This window comes from Oncorhynchus nerka, linkage group LG27 (genome assembly GCF_034236695.1).
Source record: "Oncorhynchus nerka isolate Pitt River linkage group LG27, Oner_Uvic_2.0, whole genome shotgun sequence".
Classification (NCBI taxonomy): domain Eukaryota; kingdom Metazoa; phylum Chordata; class Actinopteri; order Salmoniformes; family Salmonidae; genus Oncorhynchus; species Oncorhynchus nerka.
The window spans coordinates 54,297,610-54,318,674 of record NC_088422.1 but is presented as its reverse complement, the minus strand read 5'-3'; the positions used below and the strand labels follow the sequence as shown (position 1 = coordinate 54,318,674).

Here is a 21,065-nt window from a genome sequence, read left to right as displayed (position 1 = left end):
TAAAATGCTTCTAAAGTTTGTAATTTCCACTTTAAAATGTCAGACTTGTTTTTGCTCAAACAAACTTGGTATCAACCGATGTTGCTATGGGTGTTTTTAATTTAATTACATCGCCTTCAACATTAAGAGAATGTTCCTGTAATGTTTCCTCAGAACCATTTCTATTGCGCTCACATTTTGTTGCAGCAGTATGTTCTAAAAACATTTATTTGACATTGTTATTACCTGGAAACCTAATGAGAACGTTTGAAGAATGTTCTGTGGTGGATGTTACAGCTGTTATGCACAACATTTTAACGTTAGTAGAACATTCTAAGGACATTTTTTAATTTTTTTATTCAACAAAAAAAAACATGTTATCATCCTAATGTTATATAAAATCCTAACTAGAATTTAATGGGAATCTTAGCTAATGTTCCGGGAATGTTCCCAGTTTGCTGGGAAGCTTTCTGTATTTTTCAAATTAGTTAATTATATTGGGGAAATTCTAAGACATTTCTGTTCAAACCCTTTATTTTCCTATGATTGGATTGCTGTGTCTGATTCAGCGACTAGTTTTGTTCTTCTAAACATTGACAGTCACTCATATTTGATCAGTTAACTGCTAGACAGACCAATGCGACAATCTACTCTCACCTCGACGTGAGTATAGCTACTTTTATTGGTAATATTTTGTTAATGTGGTTCCTTGTGACTTTTTGTACTGAACACACTTTCAATGTTTTATTTAAGTGATAAGAAAAATTGTGTCCCTAAAATTGTGTCCCTGCGTATTTCATTGGAATGAAATGTTACCTGAGGTTCCCAGACCCTTGTTAGTTTGTCTCTGTGATTTTAATGCTGAATTACGTTAGTTTTATGACCAGTGCATAGTGTTGGCATGAGGAGGGACATGGTGTTAGTCAGACATAGCAATGTGTGCATGTATGTTTGTTCACGCCTGTGCTACAAGGGGGTACAGTGCCTATATTTAACCCAGCCACGGAGAATCTAGTCTTAAAGGGATAGCTGCAAGATGTCGTCAATTAGCCCTTTATACTCACACCTGTATACAGGTTTAAAATGGCAAGTTTGGGCACTGATAAGCGCCTAAATTGAAATGCAGTGGTTATACAGTAACATGCTATAAATTATAACAGAGCTCAGGCTCTGCGTTTCACAGCGCTGTATGGGTTTTGACTGACAGCCGTTTTGAACTTGAGCACCATACGTGACAAGAAGTAGCCCCCTTCCCTCCTGCTAATTGGGCAACTATCAAAACTCGATGTACACTGAACAAAAATATAAATGCAACAAATTCAAAGAACTGGTACATTTTACAGTATGGTACATTTTTGTTCATTACAGTAAATGACTGGGAAAACTGATATGCATCACAGATAGGGGAAAACCAATCGGTATCTGATATGACCACCATTTGTCTCATTTAGCATGACAGAGAGTTGATCAGACTGTTGATTTTGCCCTGTGGAATGGTGTCCTACTCCTCTTCAATGGCTGTACAAAGTAGCTGGATATTGGTGGGAACTGGAACAAGCAGTTGTACACAGCGATCCAGAGCATCCCAAACATGCTCAATGAGTGACATGTCTGGTGAGTAAGCAGGCCATTGAAGACCTGGGACGTTTTCAGCTTCTAGGAATTGTGTACAGATCCTTGTGACATTGGGCCGTGCATTATCATGCTGAAACATGAGGTGATAGTGGCGGATGAATGCTACAACAATGGGCCTCAGGATCTCGTCACGGTGTCTGCATTCAAATTGCCATCAATAAAATGTGTTCGTTGTCCGTAGCTGATGCCTGCCCATACCAAAACCCCACTGCCTCCATGGGGCACTCTGTGTCACAACGTTGACATCAGCAAACCGCTCCCCCACACAACTCCATACATGCTGTCTGTCATCTGCTCAGTACGTTTAAATCCAGGATTCATCCATGAAGAGCACACTTCTGCAGCGTGCCAGTGGCCATCAAAGATGAGCATTTTCTCGCTGAAGTCGTTTACGATGCCGGACTGCAGTTAGGTCAAGACCCTGGTGAGGATGACGAGCACGCAGATGAGCTTCCCTGAGAAGGTTTCTGACAGTTTGTGCAGAAACTCTTCAGTTGTGCAAACCCACAGTTTCATCAGCTGTCTGGGTGGCTGGTCTCAGATGATCCCGCAGGTGAAGAAGTCAGATGTTAAGGTCCTGGGCTGGTGTGGTTACACATGGTCTGCGGTTGTGAGGCAGATTGGATGTACTGCCAAATTATCTAAAATGACGTTGGAGGTGGCTTATGGTGGAGAAATTAACATTTCATTCTCTGGTAACAGTTCTGGTGGACATTCCTGCAGTAATCATGCTAGTTGCACACTTTCTCAAAACTTGAGACATCTGTGGCATTGTGTTGTGCGACAAAACTGCACATTTTAGAGTGGCCTTTTATTGTCCCCAGCACAACCTGCACCTGTGTTATGTTCATGCTGTTTAATCAGCTTCTTGATATGCCACACCTGTCAGGTGGATGGATTATCTTGGCAAAGGAGAAATGCTCACTAAGAGGGATGTTGCAATTATATTTTGGTCCCATATATTTTGAAAGATGACACATTGAGGATTATAATTAATACCACTTTGATGCCAAACACCCATGAGTCCAAATTTGCACTTCACATTTCCATATCACAAAACTCATATGCAGTCAATGTTTATGATCACTTTGTTTGATGTACAATTACTAGATGACATGGCGTCATACCCTAAACTATGTTTGTCTTATGAAGAATATTTGCCTCGGAACACGCACCTGAATGCATGCATGACTCCTTTCTATGCGCACCAAAATGACGCTCTGTTTCTCTGAATTGCACTGTGAAAACCTAACACTAAGATCTTATTTTATAACTTACCTAGTCATGTTGTCAATAGAACAAGCTTTCAAATGTGTATTTATTATGGATCCCAAGGCAGCAGCAACTCTTCCTGGGGTCGGGCAAAATTAAGGCAGTTATACAATTTTAAAAACATTACAATACATTCACAACACATTGTGTGCCCTCAGGCTCCAACTCTACTACCACATATCTACAACACAAAATCCATGTGTACGTGTGTATATAAACTCAGCAAAAAAAAAAAAACATCCTCACTATCAACTGCGTTTATTTTCAGCAAACTTAACGTGTAAATGTGTAAATATTTGTATGAACATAATAAGTTTCAACAACTGAGACATAAACTGAACAAGTTCCAAAGAGATGTGACTAACAGAAATGGAATAATGTGTCCCGTAACAAAGGGGGGGTCAAAATCAAAAGTAACAGTCAATGCAGCTAGTGGCCACACCAGATACTAAGTACTGCAGTGCATCTCCTCTTCATGGACTGCACCAGATATGCCAGTTCCTGCTGTGGGATGTTACCCCAGTCTTCCACCAAGGCCCCTGCAAGTTCCTGGACATTTCTGGGGGTAATGGCCCTATTTTATTTATTTTACCTTTTTTACTAGGCAAGTCAGTTAAGAACAAATTATTATTTTCAATGATGGCCTAGGAACAGTGGGTTAACTGCCTGTTCAGGGACAGAATGACAGATTTGTACCTTGTCAGCTCAGGGATTCAAACTTGCAACCTTGCGGTTACTAATCCAACACTCTAACCACTAGGCTACCCTGCCGCCCCAATGGCCCTGCCCTCACCCTCCGATCCACCAGGTCCCAGACATGCTCAATGGGATTGAGGTCTGGGCTTTTCGCTGGCCAAGGCAGAACATTGACATTCCTTTCTTGCAGGAAATCACGCACAGAACGAGCAGTATGGCTGACGGCATTGTCATGCTGGAGGGTCATGTCAGGATGAGCCTGCAGGAAGGGTACCACAGGAAGGAGGAGGATGTCTTCCCTGTAACGCACAGTGTTGAGATTGCCTGCGATGACAACAAGCTCAGTCCGATGATGCTGTGACACACCGCCCCAGACCATGTCGAACCCTCCACCTCCAAACGGATCCTGCTCCAGAGTACAGGCCTTGGTGTAACACTCATTCCTTCAAGAACAAACGCGAATCCGACCATCACCCCTGGTGAGATAAAACCACGACTCGTCAGTGAAGAGCACTTTTTGCCAGTCCTGTCTGGTCCAGCGATGGTGGGTTTGTGCCCATAGGAGACGTTGTTGCCGGTAATGTTTGGTGAGGACCAGCCTTACAACAGGCCTACAAGCCCTCAGTCCAGCCTCTCTCAGCCTATTGCGGACAGTCTGAGCACTGATGGAGGGATTGTGCGTTCCTGGTGTAACTCGGGGAGTAGTTGTTGCCATCCTGTACCTGCCCCACAGGTGTGATGTTCGGATGTACCGATCCTGTGCCGGTGTTGTTACACGTGGTCTGCCAATGCGAGGACTGTCAGCTGTCCGTCTTGTCTCCCTGTAGCGCTGTTTTTGGCGTCTCACAGTACGGACATGCAATTTATTGCCCTGGCCACATCAGCAGTCCTCATGCTGCAGGGTAGCCTAGTGGCGGCAGGGTAGCCTAGTGGTTAGAGCGTTGGACTAGTAGCCAGAAGGTTGCAAGTTCAAACCCCCGAGCTGACAAGGAACAAATCTGTCGTTCTGCCCCTGAACAGGCAGTTAACCCACTGTTCCTAGACCGTCATTGAAAATAAGAATTTGTTCTTAACTGACTTGCCTAGTAAAATAAAGGTTAATTATTTTTTTTTTAAATGCCTCCTTGCAGCATGCCTAAGGCATGTTCACGCAGATGAGCAGGGACCCTGGTCATCTTTCTTTTGGTGTTTTTCCGAGTCCGTAAAAATACCTCTTTAGTGTCCTAAGTTTTCATAACTGTGACCTTATTAATTGCCTACTGCCTAATTGCCTAAGCTGTTAGTGTCTTAACGACCATTCCACAGGTGCATGTTCATTAATTTTTTATTGTTCATTGAACAAGCATGGGAAACAGTGTTTAAACCCTTTACAATGAAGATCTGTGAAGTTATTTGGATTTTTACGAATTATCTTTGAAAGACAGGGTCCTGAAAAAGGGACATTTCTTTTTTTGCTGAGTTTAGTACATATGCTATCGTGTGTGTATATGCATGTATCTGAGCCTATGTTTGTGTTGCTTCACATTTTCCAACTGTTCCATAAGGTGTATTTTTATCTGTTTATTAAATCGAATTTTACTGCTTGCATGAGTTACTTGATGTAGAATAGAGTTCCATGTAGTCATGGCTATATGTAGTAATGTGCACCTCCGATAGTCTGTTCTGGACTTGGGGACTGTGAAGAGACCTCTGGTGGCATGTCTTGCGGGGTATGCATGGGCGTTCGAGCTGTGTGCCAGTAGCTCAAACAGACAGCTCAATGCATTCAACATGTCAATAGCTCTCACAAATAGAAGTAGTGATGAAGTCAATCTCTCCTCCACTTTGAGCCAGGAGAGATTGACATGCATATTATTAATGTTAGCGCTCAGTGTAAATTTAAGGGCTGTTCTGAGTCAATTGCAATTTTCCTAAGTCCCTCTTTGTGGCACCATGACCACACGACTGAACAGTAGTCCAGGTGCGACAAATGGACCTGGCTTGTTGATAGAGCAGCGATTTATTATGGAGAGACTTCGACCCATCTTAGCTACTGTTGGATCAATATGTTTGGACCATGACAGTTTTACAATCCAGGGTTACTCCAAGCAGTTTAGTCACCACAACTTTCTTAATTTCCTCATTGTTCATTACAAGATTTAGTTGAGATTTAGGGTTTAGTGAATGATTTGTACCAAATACAATGCTTTTAGTTTTTGAAATATTTAGGACTAACTTATTCCTTGCCACCTATTCTGAAACTAACTGCAGCTCTTTGTTAAGTGTTGCAGTCATTTCAGTCGCTGTAGTAGCTGACATGTTTAGTCATCCGCTTTCATAGACACAGTGTCTTTCCTCAGAAAAAACGCCAGAATTTCGGTTTTCAATCGCTTGGCAGCTGGTTTCATAATTTGTTTCAGCTTTTTACAACTTGGAGAAAAAGCACAACACAGACAGCAGCTGCCTCTGTTCTCTCCCGTGATGGTCCTATACGCCATCCTTTCAGAAGTTTTGCCTTCACACAGCCTGTCCGCTGATGCCCACCTGAACCAGATTGTGATTTATAATGGTCCGTTTTTGGGATTGCGTCAACAATAACAACAATTGTGTGATTGCAGGGTTGTGTTCCAAACAAAGCAACTACAAGTGTGCTTGATCTAGTTCCTCAACGGCACAGCTAGGAGAGTGCCTTGAAAGTGCCTTGAAATTACTTAGGAACTGTGCACACTTTGGAGAGGTGTCTGGCCACTTGGAGACACCAGTTAGTCTTCTCACCCAAACCCACAATATTCTTATGTTACTGAATGTATCCAGAGTATTTTCAGATTATCAACAAATGTGTTAAAGTACAGTAAATGTCAAATATACATAAAATCAACAGTGTAACGTTTGGATTCAGTCTTGTCAGATGAACTGTTGTGCTCAATTTTCCCATAATCTCCAAACCGTTCCATTTCATTTGCTACCATGCTTATATGTATGCATTTGAGCATATGCTTTTCATTTTTCTTCTGTGAGAAACATTTCAATGTAGCCCTATCCTTATAGGCCAATTCCCACAAGTGTAAAAGGTTAAGGCCTTTTTCTACTTACCCAGAGTCCGATGAACTTTCAAATGAAAGTTCAAGAACATTGGGAAACGGCACTCCAATTAGATTTTTTATTCACATAGAAATGTGTGTTATAGATCTATCATTCTACTTGAAAATAAGTCTAACAAGTTATTTCTTTGCTTCCTGTTCTTAAGTTTTGTTTTTGAATCTTTTACTTTTGGTTTTTCGTACACTTTAGCTTTAAACAGCTGAAACAACAATATTTTTGGTTATGGAAAATATATTTCACAGCGGTTTAGATGGTACAATGATTATCAACACAATACTAGTTTATTTTGTAACATAAACTGAAATTAGGCAAACTATTAAAGTGTTAGCCACCAGGAAAGGGCGGAGCGATTTCTGCATAGTGCAACTTTAAAAGACAAAAAAAGTCACCTGATTTCACCTTTAACACGTTTTAGCACTTATTCCTTCTTTAGAGATACCATTTGTATATCTCTGAGTGTAGTTGAAGGAAGTTAAAAAATAGTTTTGCGAGCCATTGCTAACTAGCGTTAGCGCAATGCCTGGAAGTCTCCCAGAACAGCTAGCATGCTCACACTATCCCTTTAAACTCACACTGACCCTGATCCATGCTGCCACTAGAACACTGTGGCACTGTGACCCACTTAAAGCTATTTTAGTGTTATGACCATGTCATGTTTCTAACCAGGACCCACCATTTGGAGGACATTGATTTATAATTCCCTCTGTGTTGTTGCACACAGGGAGCAAACTTACACAGCTTTAGATACTGTAGGCGCTGTATCTTAGGGAACAGTTGTTGCAGTGAGTGACATGTTACGTCTCTGTCTGAGGGTGTTGTTGTAGGTCCACAGACTGAAACGCAGGGGGCAGAAAGACACAGTGCCCTGTCTCACACTCCTCACCCCTCTGTCCCTCTCTTTCAGCCTATATCTTCTCTCCATCTCTCTCCCCTCCCCTCTCTCCCTTTCCCTTAGCCCTCTCCTGTCTCGCTCTGTCCCTCTCTGTCAGTCTATTTCCAGTGCTAGCTGAGTCAGGCGAATAGCTCCCAGCTTGGAATGACACAAATAGGAAGAGGGACTCCAATCCTCTAAGAGGGTCAGATACCAACAGAAAAATAACAAGAAACTTTAGAAAACATCAGGAACTACGGAAAAATACTGAAACCTGCTAAAGGAACCTGCTATAAACTACAAAAATGGACTCTGATATGGCGTTGACGGAATTACAGGAGCATGAGTTGCCAGAGGCCGTCGTTCAGGAGGATGAAGACGACGTGGAGGAACTCAGGAACAGGTGCTTGAATTTCAGCTAAGTGTTTCACTGTCTTACTGTGCTCTGGAGCACACACACACACATACACTACAACACTAGGACAATTAGTGCTCTATTAATTCACATCCGCTTTAGCCGACAACCGTATAGCTATTGTTTTGGTCGTGTTGGAGGTGAAACTGCGTTAGAGCTGTCAAATCCACAAGCGACTCCTGTCATTATACCTAAAGCGGACATTGCCAATGGCTGCACAGAGTCACATTACGAGAAATCGTATGCAGGCTTGTTTACAAGTTCGAACACTGGAAAGCGATTTAGGCTGATAGAAAACCTTAATTATTTTGTTTAATGATTTTCAATTTGAGCATCATTATTTCTATATAGCCTACATTTTCTCATTCTGAACTGGGTGGCTTTGTGACAATGATCAAGAGCAGCTGCTCATCGGTTTGACAACTCCCATGCAGTTACATCTCAGACACCACCAAAACATCAGTATGCGGGTGTCAATGATCACCAGTTAACACTTGATCTAATTTAATCTAGGCCTTACACTATCACACAGTTTAGTGCTTTACTCTCTAATTAGGTTATCCTGAATATTGCTACTGTAGCTACATAGATAGTTGTCCCGCAGCCCCAGTCACGATGATGTTCGGGGACACTAGCCTTCCCAGTTTTGATCTACTGTTGGACAGAGCGAGTGCTCAGTGCATATAGGATCATTTGTTATACAGCTTTTCTCAATCGCGTACAAGCAATTTTTGTGTTGAAACGTATCTATAGCATAACAGCAATAATCAAATGCTCAAATACATATCTTAGACCACATATCTTAGACCTCATCAGTGAATAGTACAAAGTTCATTGTTTTGTTCACAGAATATTAACACGTTGTTTTCATCATAAAATAAATGTGTGCAATTGTGTTCACTGTTTCTGGCTATCAGTAAATACTACTGCACAAAATTCTAAATCATCCCATAAGTGTCATACCATTTGAGTCGTTCCATGTCATTTCAGCAAGCCATGACACCCACCATTGTTCTGAAATCGTTTCTGTAATTATAAACTGGTAAGATTGACATTCCCGAAACCTAATTTTGTTGAAATTGTATTTTATCTCAGAAAAATGTATAAAATTGATTGCACCCAAATTGTCCATTTAAGTTTAAAGGATATATTCAATAAATATAGCACCCAACATCCGATTTGGCCCAAACGTCTTCCTACAAATGAGTAAGACATGAGGAATCCAATAAAATACTCAAAAGCCACCCACAAACCCCTCACTTCAATCCCACCCCAACAACCAGAATACAATATAAGATCTCTATGTCTGACAAGTAGTATGAATATGCAGTTTGGAGTATTGTTTCGTCATACTATGTAATGTGTTCTTTGTGAATTTGGTGATGGTTATTTTCCTCTGTTCTGAGACATTTGAAATTGAAGTCTTGCAATTTTTTACCATATATTAGTGTGAAAATATCAGGTTTTGACCACTAAATGCTGCTGTTCCTGCTATGCTGCCAGACATTTAGCTGGTCCCTTGTTTTTATTAAATGGGTCACATTTCCTTTGCAACTTCGGGTAGAAAACCAATACATTTTGCTCATGGTAGATAAATTGCGTGGTCATCCTCACAATTCAAGTCATTCCTTCATGAAATAAATTAATTTAGTCTTTCTCTTAGCAACTTAATGCTTCAACCCAACATTCATTGAATAGTCCAACAAGGCAGCCTTCTGTGAGAGGGCTATCCCTATGGTGCAATGAAGCTTTTCTACAAGACTAAAACTTTGTTGGAGAAATGGGCTAGCGACTGAAACGGTTCTAACAACCCTAATAAAATATTACAATTGTAATACAATTGTAATACTTGCAAGGCAGTCTTATATTTCCAATAACATTATTAGAAAACAGCTCTATATGCAGTGTGATTTGTGACATTTACCATTAAACCCAACCCAACTCAATACCATTACAATTGCAAAAGACTACACATTGTGTGTTTGGGACTTAAGACCACTACCGCCCTCTACTGAAGAACATTAGAATGATGCTTGACAAGGCCAATTCATTACCGGTCTCAATTAAATTAAGTGCATCCTCGGAAAAGCAAAGAGCATAGTTATTTTTTGAAGATATGCAATGGATATGTATTTATTTTTACCTTTATTTAACTAGGCAAGTCAGTTAAGAACAAAGTCTTATTTTCAATGACGGCCTAGGAACAGTGGGTCAACTGCCTGTTCAGGGGCAGAACGACAGATTTGTACCTTGTCAGCTCGGGGGTTTGAACTTGCAACCTTCCAGTTACTAGTCCAATGCTCTAACCACTAGGCCATATTCCAACCCTGAGCACCGGCCTGCTCTACTCTTGCTGATTTGATTGACGTAAATGCCAGAAGTTTGATTTTGAAAATAGATTTTAATGTAACTCTGGTCTCTCAAACCAATACTGACATTCCTATTATTACTGAGTCTTGGTTAATAAAGTCTATGTCGAATACTGATGTGTCTCTGACTGGTTATAATGTATACAGATTTGGCAAAGGTGGGGGTGTCGTCATATTCGTAAAGGGTTCCCTACGCAATTTCAATGTCTAATCTTGAATGTAGGCCTTGGTAATAAAGCCTAGCTGACACTAGTGGGAATTTATCTCCCTACCTCGGCTCTGCCTTGTGCTCTAAGGCGGGAATTACGACCAGAGTTAAGCACGCATAAATGGAATGGCATTCCTTTTTATGCACTTTTCTCTCTACGTGTATTCTGATCTTGAACTTAGACATGAGAATAGCATGCTATTCTTTTGGGGTGGAGTTCAAAGAAATGAAGTATGGCGGCGTATCCTGACCTTAACTTAATTTCCTCATAATTCCAACAATTTCACGCGCAATGAAAGGATGAATAAGGTCGACATCTACTTTATTTTCCCCGATATAAATAGCACCATTCTTCATGCACTGTAATTTACAAATTGATAAGAGCTACTGCAGGTAAATGAGTAAGCCGTTTGGATACGGGGATTGTAAATATAAATGACAATTGTTTAGATTTATTTTACCTTATGATTGCAGGAGACAAATGTGTAACTAGTCATATGGCAGCAAACTGAAGCATATCAATATATCAACCTTTTCCACAGTGACGTTTATGAAATTATGGCCTTATAATCTTGCAGGGATGAAGTTTGGAGAGCCATAGCTTCTGTAGTCATGCGCAAATTACAGTATAGTACCAAACATACCAAGTTGATTTATAATAATTTCTATAATGTTTAATTACAGTATACGGCCAGACTTTTCAATGTATTTTTTACAATGTTTATCATGTTAAATATTAGCCACTATCAGTAGCCTATGTTCCTAAGGATTGCTAGCATTAGTGGATCATATTAGGCTAACAACTCCCCAGTCCTTAACAATTACAAGCATACCCATAACATGGAGCAGCCACCACTATGATTGAAAATACGGAGAGTGGTAATCACTGATGTATTGGATTTGCCCCAAATATAACATTTTGTTTTCAGGACAAAAAGTGAATTGCTTTGCCACATTTTTTGCAGTGTTACTTTAGTGTCTTGTTGCAAACAGGATGCATATTTTGGAATATTTTTTATTCTGTTCAAGCTTCCTTTTCACTCTGTAAATTAGGTTAGTATTGTGGAGTAACTACAATGTTGTTGATCCATCCTCAGTTTTCTCAAACACAGCCATTAAACTCTCTAACTGTTTAAAGTCACCATTGGCCTCATGGTAAAATCCCTGAGCGGGTTCCTTCCTCTCCGGCAACGGAGCTAGGAAGGACGCCTGTATCTTTGTAGTGACTGGGTGTATTGATATGCCATCCAAAGTGTAATTAATAACGTCACCATACTCAAAGGGATATTCAATGTCTGCTTTTTAATTATTTGTTTTACCCATGTACCAATAGGTGCTCTTCTTTGTGAGGCATTGAAAAACCTCTCTGATCTTTGTGGTTGAATCTGCATTTGAAATTCACTGCTCGATTGAGGGACCTTACAGATAATTGTATTTGTGGGGTACACATATGAGGTAGTCATTATGCAACTATGCAACTTATGTGACTTGTTAAGCACAGTTTTACTCCTGAACTTATTTAGGCTTGCCATAACAAAGGGGTTGAATATTTATTTACTCAAGATATTTCAGCTTTTAATTTTTAATTGATTTGTAAAACTTTTGAAAAACATAATTCCACTTTGACATGATGGCATATTGTGTGTAGGCCAGTAACAAAACATCTCTATGTAATCAATTTTAAATTCAGGCTGTAACACAACAAAATGTGTAAAAAGTCAACTTCTGAAGGCACTGTAGATGTCTGTCTTTGGTTTGGAAAGCAAAGTCAACATTACTGTACTTCTTGAACTGTGTATGTCAGAATAGTAGGAATCCAGCAAACTTCTGGAAAGTACTTAAATCTCTGAAAGCCTAGCTAAAAAACGTTAGCTGACATGGGCTAGTTGATCTGGACGTTTCTGCCAAGTTATAAATAGCTCTCTAAGGTATTCAATGACTGACATGACAAGAGGAAAACTGATGACCGATTTCGAAATTGCACCTTGTGCATTCTACTATTACAACTTTCAAGACTAAGTTGAAAGCTGGACTGAGATCAGCTCAGACAGATGGAAAAACCATTTAGCCTCAGCTGGCCATCTATTTTAAAGAATAGTTTCTAGAAATTCCTCATTTATTCCCCTCGAAACTTTTGAAAATGATGCACTCCCAGATACACATTCTCTATTTTCATTTCAACCATTTTATATCTATGATTTAGTAAGTGCCTTGCTAACAAATCCACAGGGGCTGATTCTCTTGATCCCTTCTTACTGCAGCTCTCTGCCCCACTTATTGCAGAATCATTAGCCTATATTTTTTACTTGACAATTGTTCCTGGTGTTATCCCTAAGATCTGGAAAGTGACACGTCCTCCCCCCTAAACAACGGAGTAGATCATTTTGACTTAGATCAATTATCTTGCCTTTCCAAAGTTTTAGAATCCCTGGCCAACTCTCAGCTAAGACCTTTTTAAACGTCCCATTCTATTCTAAATGTGCACCAGTCTGGTTTTAGACCCAGACAGAGCACAGTTTCAGCTGCTACGCTTGTTATAGATGATGTGTTAAATTGCTTAGATCATAAAAACCATTGTGCTGCCTTATCCAAGGCCTTCGACACTGTTGACCATTACATTCTCACTCAAAGACCGACTTGACTTAAATAGGCCTGGATCAGGCTTCTTGCAAGTGGTTAGAGAATTATCTGTGACAGGACACAATGTGTGATTTGCGATGGTGTCCGGTCTACTTTCCTGGATATTACAAAAGGTGTGCCGCAGCTACTATCCAAATGAAAAAAAGATCAACAAAAGAAAAATACAACTCTTTTGAACAGATAAAAATGTTGTTGATCTTTAGAACATTTATCCTATAGCTGCCATTTCCTTTACACATCCAACTGGGCATAGGCATCAATTCAATGCATATTCTACGTTGGTTCAATGACATGGAAACAACGTTGATTCAACCAGTGTGTGCCCAATGGGATGTTGATTTTGTTAAATAAACCCGGGGCGATGGAAACCTGCCTATTGACTCTCCCCTTTGATTGCCCCAAATTGACCCATTTTTAGCTTCAACTTCTAAGTCCATTGGAGAGGATCAGCTTGAGCAAAGTGGGGTGTAGAATCTTCACTCTAGAATTGATCTAGACATAGTATTCCCTGCCTGCCAGATAATAGGGTTTGTACAATTAAGATTCACAGAGCTACGGTCAAGCGATGCCCCTTGCCAAACACACGCGCACAACCAGACATTGATTGATTGATCACTTATCACACACAGGCTCTGATATGCACACACACACTGCAAGTTGATGCACACTTCTCTAGTTATCAAGCTGAGAAACGGTTGAGGTAATCACGTTCAATGTGAGGTTTTTGCTCACAGTTTGCTAATCCCAGAGTACCCCCTGAAGTACCCCCCACATGTGCATTTCACTTGTAGACCTATGTTCTTATGTGCTCCCAAGTAACTCATCTAACACCCTGTTCCTTTCTTCAGTCTGCGGGAGGTGGTCCAGGACCAGTCTGTGAAGCCCAAGCTGCAGTGTCTGATGGTGGACCCGTCCTTCTCCATGGTGACTGTTCAGAGTGAGGACAGCGGCATAGTCTGGGAAACGGCCTCCAGCCGATGCTCCACCCCCTGGGCGTCGGAGGCCAGCTACAGCTCTGATACCTACAGTTTGGACGGCTCTGCTACGGGTGGTGGAGGTGCACAGGGCAAAATTACCATTGTCTTCGATGAGGACAAGATAGTTCGGAGGAGGAAGAGGATGAGAGGAAAGGCCAGGCTGGGTGAGAGGCTAAGGAGACCCGGGAGCTCCAGGTCTGGCTCGACACTGGGGGTGGAGAGGCCTGAGATGGCTGAGGTGTCTGTGCCAAACATCCGAGTGGAGAGTGTAGAGTCAGACACAGAGTCAGGGGAAGTGAAAGACAAAGAGCAGGAGCTGTTTAGTCTGATTTCAGAGGGTTATGAGATCCTCAACATCAAAGTGCCGTCCAAACTGCCCACAGTGGATGAGGAGGAGAGCACTGAGCTGCAGGATAACCTGTCCTACTTGGAGGAGACACCCAGGATCAGGTCCAAATCCAGGCGGGGCTCTGAGGCCTTACCTGCCCAGGACTACCCACAAGTGAAGGAGGTACAGGAGGGCACAGAAGGAGAAGAAGTAGGAGAGTCTAAGCCCTCAGAACCCACAGAGCAACAGGGGCCTCACAGCCACAAGGACGGCACCAGCAACATGGACTACTTTGAGGCATTTACCCTCCTGGATGAGGTGGTTCCTGGGCAGCAGGTTCCAGAGCCAGTGGGAGACGAGACACCCACGAAGCCCCAACGAGAGGAGACTAATCTGGGGCAGATGACAGCCACAGACAGCCTCTCTGCAGCTCTGGACGATGACTTTGTGTTTGTCACAGACATGGAGATTGCCAGCGAGCGTTTGGATGAGGTGTTCTACGGGAACAAACACCACGCACCCCTAGAGGACCTGATGAAAAGGGGAGAAGAGGATGAAGAGGAGGGAGGGAAGAGAGGAAGAAGGGAGAGTCTGAGGTCTCTGAAGGAAAGTGGGTCAGCACTGTTCGGCAGAGAGGAGAGCATCCTCACCCCCATCTTCCTCTCCCCGGGACCCCCTAAGATCATTGATCCCATCCTGCTAGAGGAACCCACAGCCATGTCCTTCCTCTACTCCGACCTGTACGAGGACGCCATGGGGGAGAGGAGGAGGAGCGACGAGGAAGGCTCAGAGGCAGAGAGCGTGGGGTCGGACAGATCGTTCCAGAGGCGACTGTCTGATTCAGAGGAAACAGACGGATACCTGGAGAAGTTTATCCTGAAAGACGAGACTCCCAATGTGGAGGACCAATCAGAAGAAGTGGATGGTAAAGGGGAGGGGCTAATGATGTGGTCGCAGAGTAAGTTTGAGCTGACCGGATTCCTAACGAGAGTGGTGGAAGAAGAAGAAGAGGAGAAGGAGGAGATCAAAGCTGTAGAGATGAATGGGTACCTGCAACCAGCAGGATATAAAGATATGGAGGAATCAACAGAGATGGAAGAATCAACAGAGAAATCTTTGCTGCACATCAAGGAAACTGGTCCAGATAAAGACTCTGAGTCTGTAAATACAGACAGAAAAGTGTCTCAAGTTGAGAAGGACCATCTAGTCCCAGGAAAGAAACCTGAGAAGGTTGATGTGGTAGAGGAAGCTAAAAGTGAGACAACACCTGAGGCACATGAGTCAGAGGTTGACAGCCAGGAGGAGGTAGTGTCAGATAAAGTATCCCATGAAACAGAGCTACTAGCTCAGGCAGAGGAGGTGAAAAAAGAAGACGAAGTAGAAGTGTCTAGAGTGGCAAAACCAGTTGTAATTCAGGAGCCTGTGGTTGTACAGGTGAACCAAGTGTCAACTGAAAGTAAAACAGAGACTGTAGTTAAAGCATCTGAACCTGTAAGAGCAGAGGATGCTATTAAAGATCCAACTGAGGCCATAGCAGGAGCACTGGAGCTACACAGGGTCTCTCAAAAGGCAGTTACTGATTTATCAGTAGCTGATACCAAAATGGCATCTGAAATTGCAGCTGAAGCTATCAATAGAATGGAAATGCTAGCTGAAGCACACAAAGTTGAAAAAGTAGAGAATAGATCTGAGGAGCCTGTGAGTGTAGCGGAGGAGTCCTTCACACACAATCCTGAAGCCGAAGTAGTTCCAACTGCCCCTCCTGCAGAAGCTGCGGAGCGATGGGCGTCACTTCTTGCCCCTGCTGAGGGAGATAAGGGACAGGAGAAAGAGCCAATGAAGAAGCAGGACTTGGAAGGTGAGGACGAGTGGGTGTTCACTCCCCTCAGGAGCTTTGCTCCACAGGAAGACCTCTCTGAGCTGCACAGAGAAACTGTAGTTTCAGAGATGGAGCTGCACAGGGAGACTGCAGAAGAGCTGGAGTATGAGATAATCTCGCAGCAGGAGGCAAGAGAGATGATGGTGTCTGAGACAGAGAGAAAACAGCTCTGCCCAGGCCCTAACTCTAATCTAGAGAGAGAGAGGGAGCTGGAGAAAGAAAAGGAGAGAGAGATGGAGTTGGAGAGGGAGAGAAAGAAGCAGAGGTTCAAGGAGGAGGAGAGACAGGAGAGGGAGGAGAGGGAGAGACAGAGGAGGGGGAGGCAGGAGAAGGAGAGACAGATGGGGTTGGAGAGGGAAAGAGAAAGGGAGAGGCTAAGGCTGAAGGAGGCAAATGAGAGACAGGAGAAGGAGAACAAGGAGAGGAAGGAAAATGAGAGACAGGAGAGGGAGAGACATATACAATTGGAAAGGGAGAGAGATAGGGAGAGGCAGGGGCTGAAGGAGGAGAAGGAGAGACAGGAGAGGGAGAAACAGGAGAGGGAGCTACAGGTGGAAAATGAAAGAGAAAAGGAGAGGCTGAAGGAAGAGAAGGAGGCGAAGGAGAGACATGAGAGGAAAAGACAGATGGAGAGGGAGAGAGAAAAGGAGAGGCAGAGGCTGAAAGAAGAGAAGGAGAGACAGGTGAGGGAGAGAACAATAGAATTGGAGAGGGAGAGAGAAAGGGAGAGGCTGAAGAAGGAGAAGGAGAGACAGGAGAGGGATAGACAGATGGAGAAGGAGAGAGAAAAGGACAGGCAGAGGCTGAAGGAGAGAGAGGAGAAGGAGAGACATGAGAGGGAAAGAGAAAGGGAGAGGCAGAGGCTGAAGGAGGAGAAGGAGAGACAGGAGAGGGAGAGACAGATGGAGAAGGAGAGAGAAAAGGACAGGCAGAGGCTGAAGGAAGAGAAAGAGAGACAGGAGAAGGAGAGACAGATAGAATTGGAGAGGGAGAGAGAAAATGAGAGGCAGAGGCTGAAGGAGAGAGAGGAGAAGGAGAGACAGGAGAGGGAGAGACAGGTGGAGTTTGAGAGGGAAAGACAAAAGGAGAGGCAGAGGCTGAAGGAGAGGGAGGAGAAGGAGAGACAGGAGAGGGAAAGGCAGATGGAGTTGGAGAGGGAGAGAGAAAAGGAGAGGCAGAGGCTGAAGGAGGAGAAGGAGAGACAGGAGAGGGAGAGAGAAAAGGAGAGGCAAAGGCTGAAGGAGGAGAGACAGGAGAGGGAAAGGCAGATGGAGTTGGAGAGGGAGAGAGAAAAGGAGAGGCAGAGGCTGAAGGAGGAGAAGGAGAGACAGGAGAGGGAGAGAGAAAAGGAGAGGCAAAGGCTGAAGGAGGAGAAAGAGAGACAGGAGAAGGAGAGACAGATAGAATTGGAGCGGGAGAGAGAAAATGAGAGGCAGAGGCTGAAGGAGAAGGAGGAGAAGGAGAGACAGGAGAGGGAAAGACAGATGGAGTTGGAGAGGGAGAGAGAAAGGGAGATGCATAGGCTGAAGGAGGAGAGTGAGGAGAAGGAGAGACAGGTGGAGAGGGAGAGAGAAAAGGAGATGCAGAGGCTGAAGGAGGAGAGCGAGGAGAAGGAGAGACAGGAGAGAGAGAGAGGAAGGGAAAGGCAGAGGCTGAAGGAAGAGAAAGAGAGACAGGAGAAGGAGAAGGAGAGACAGATAGAATTGGAGAGGGAGAGAGAAAATGAGAGGCAGAGGCTGAAGGAGAGGGAGGAGAAGGAGATACAGGAGAGGGAAAGACAGATGGAGTTGGAGAGAGAAAGGGAGATGCATAGGCTGAAGGAGGAGAGCGAGGAGAAGGAGAGACAGGTGGAGAGGGAGAGAGAAAATGAGATGCAGAGGCTGAAGGAGGAGAGTGAGGAGAAGGAGAGACAGATGGAGAAGGAGAGAGAAAAGGACAGGCAGAGGCTGAAGGAAGAGAAAGAGAGACAGGAGAAGGAGAGGCAGGAGAGGGAGAGACAGATGGATTTGGAGCGGGAAAGAGAAAATGAGAGGCAGAGGCTGAAGGAGAGAGAGGAGAAGGAGAGAGAAAGGGAAAGGCAGAGGCTGAAGGAGGAGAGTGAGGAGAAGGAGAGACAGGAGAGGGAAAGACAGTTGGAGTTAGAGAGGGAGAGAGAAAAGGAAAGGGAGAGGCAGAGGCTGAAGGAAGAGAACGAGAGACAGGAGAGGGAGATACAGATAGAATTGGAGAGGGAGAGAGAAATTGAGAGGCAGAGGCTGAAGGAGAGAGAGGAGAAGGAGAGACAGGAGAGGGAAAGAGAGATGGAGTTAGAGAGGGAGAGAGAAAAGGAAAGGGAGAGGCAGAGGTTGAAGGAGAGAGAGGAGAAGGAGAGAGACAGGGAAATGCAGAGGCTGAAGGAGGAGAGTGAGGAGAAGGAGAGACAGGAGAGGGAGAGACAGATGGAGTTAGAGAGGGAGAGAGAAAAGGAAAGGGAGAGGCAGAGGCTGAAGGAAGAGAAAGAGAGACAGGAGAGGGAGATACAGATAGAATTGGAGAGGGAGAGAGAAATTGAGAGGCAGAGGCTGAAGGAGAGAGAGGAGAAGGAGAGACAGGAGAGGGAAAGAGAGATGGAGTTAGAGAGGGAGAGAGAAAAGGAAAGGGAGAGGCAGAGGCTGAAGGAGAGAGAGGAGAAGGAGAGAGACAGGGAAAGGCAGAGGCTGAAGGAGGAGAGTGAGGAGAAGGAGAGACAGGAGAGGGAGAGACAGATGGAGTTAGAGAGGGAGAGAGAAAATGAAAGGGAGAGGCAGAGGCTGAAGGAGAGAGAGGAGAAGGAGAGACAGGAGAGGGAAAGAGAGATGGAGTTAGAGAGGGAGAGAGAAAAGGAAAGGGAGAGGCAGAGGCTGAAGGAGAGAGAGGAGAAGGAGAGAGACAGGGAAAGGCAGAGGCTGAAGGAGGAGAGTGAGGAGAAGGAGAGACAGGAGAGGGAGAGACAGATGGAGTTAGAGAGGGAGAGAGAAAAGGAAAGGGAGAGGCAGAGGCTGAAGGAAGAGAAAGAGAGACAGGAGAGGGAGATACAGATAGAATTGGAGAGGGAGAGAGAAATTGAGAGGCAGAGGCTGAAGGAGAGAGAGGAGAAGGAGAGGCAGGAGAGGGAAAGACAGATGGAGTTAGAGAGGGAGAGAGAAAAGGAAAGGGAGAGGCAGAGGCTGAAGGAGGAGAGCGAGGAGAAGGAGAGACAGGAGAGGGAGAGACAGATGGAGCGGGAAAGAGAAAATGAGAGGCAGAGGCTGAAGGAGAGGGAGGAGAAGGAGAGACAGGAGAGGGAAAGACAGATGGAGTTAGAGAGGGAGAGAGAAAGGGAGATGCATAGGCTGAAGGAGGAGAGAGAGGAGAAGGAGAGACAGGTGGAGAGGGAGAGAGAAAAGGACAGGCAGAGGCTGAAGGAAGAGAAAGAGAGACAGGAGAAGGAGAGACAGATGGAGTTGGAGCGGGAAAGAGAAAATGAGAGGCAGAGGCTGAAGGAGAGGGAGGAGAAGGAGAGACAGGAGAGGGAAAGACAGATGGAGTTAGAGAGGGAGAGAGAAAGGGAGATGCATAGGCTGAAGGAGGAGAGAGAGGAGAAGGAGAGACAGGTGGAGAGGGAGAGAGAAAAGGACAGGCAGAGGCTGAAGGAAGAGAAAGAGAGACAGGAGAGGGAGAGACAGATGGAAAGGGAGCGAGAAAAGGACAGGCAGAGACTGAAGGAAGAGAAAGAGAGACAGGAGAGGGCAGCGAAGGAGAGACAGGAGAGGGCAGAGAAGGAGAGACATGAGAGGGAGGAAAAGGAGAGGGAGGGAGAGTTGTTGAGGGAGGAGGAGAGACAGGAGATGGAGGAGAGGGAGCAGAAGAAGAGACAGGAGAGAGAAAGAGACAATCAGAGGCTGAAGGAGAAGGAGCGACAGGAGAGGAAGAGTGAGATGGAGTTGGTATTGGAAGGAGAAAAGCAGAAGGAAAGGGTGAGAGAAAACCTGTTGATGGATATGGAGAGGCAGAAGGAGCGAGAGATGGAGGAGAGGGTAAGAGAAGAGAGAGGGCTGGATCTCCCCGCTTACGAGGAGCCCATTGAGGCTGATTATGAGATATTTGATGCGGAGGAGGAGAGCCAGGCCAGAGCAGCTGCTGCCCTACGGGGGATGGATTGCTTCTGTCTGGGCTGTGGTTGTCTGCTCTCTGAGACTGACAGACTGTCTGGAGGACACCAGGATCATGAGGTCACCAGCGTGGAGACAGCCTACGAAGACATCAGGGTGAGTGACAAAGTTAGATGTTAGTGGATAGAGTACACTATTCACATCACCCCATGTCACAATTCAGGTAAGTCATTATTGTGTCCCTTCCTGGAAACTTGTCTTGCATCTTATACTCAACAGCACAGCATCACCACATTTAGTGCAATTATACATAAATGCATAAAACAATGTAAATCAGCACTATACAACTAGATACAACACTTGTGGATCATACCTGGGCTCAAATACTATTTCAGGTATTTCATTACTTTTAAATACATTTCAAAACAAAATAAATTTGAACAAGTACAGTGGGTATTCACCCCTTTGGATTTGTTCACATTTTTGTTGTGTGACAAAGTGGGATTGAAATGGATTTAGTTGTGAATTTTTAAAATCTTTTTGAAAGCTTCATAAAGAAGAGCAGTGATTGGTAAATGGATAATAATAACAAATCAGACAATGATT

The 21,065-nt window shown here is 44.0% G+C and overlaps 1 protein-coding gene across 2 annotated transcripts in view; it reads left to right on the top strand.

The window, feature by feature from the left end:
• Nucleotides 1-7,519: 7,519 nt before the first annotated feature.
• cmya5 (cardiomyopathy associated 5) overlaps nucleotides 7,520-21,065 on the top strand; it is a 57,271-nt gene continuing 43,725 nt past the window's right edge. Inside the window, exons 1-2 of one of the 2 annotated variants that reach the window (XR_010461545.1) lie at nucleotides 7,520-7,937; nucleotides 14,015-20,615. Coding sequence is in view for 1 of the 2 variants with exons in the window: in XM_065011792.1 (XP_064867864.1) it covers nucleotides 7,840-7,937; nucleotides 14,015-20,615 (6,699 nt within the window). In the remaining variant the exon portion in view is untranslated. The remainder of the gene's footprint in view (nucleotides 7,938-14,014; nucleotides 20,616-21,065) is intronic. The other variant, XM_065011792.1, reaches the window with a different exon arrangement.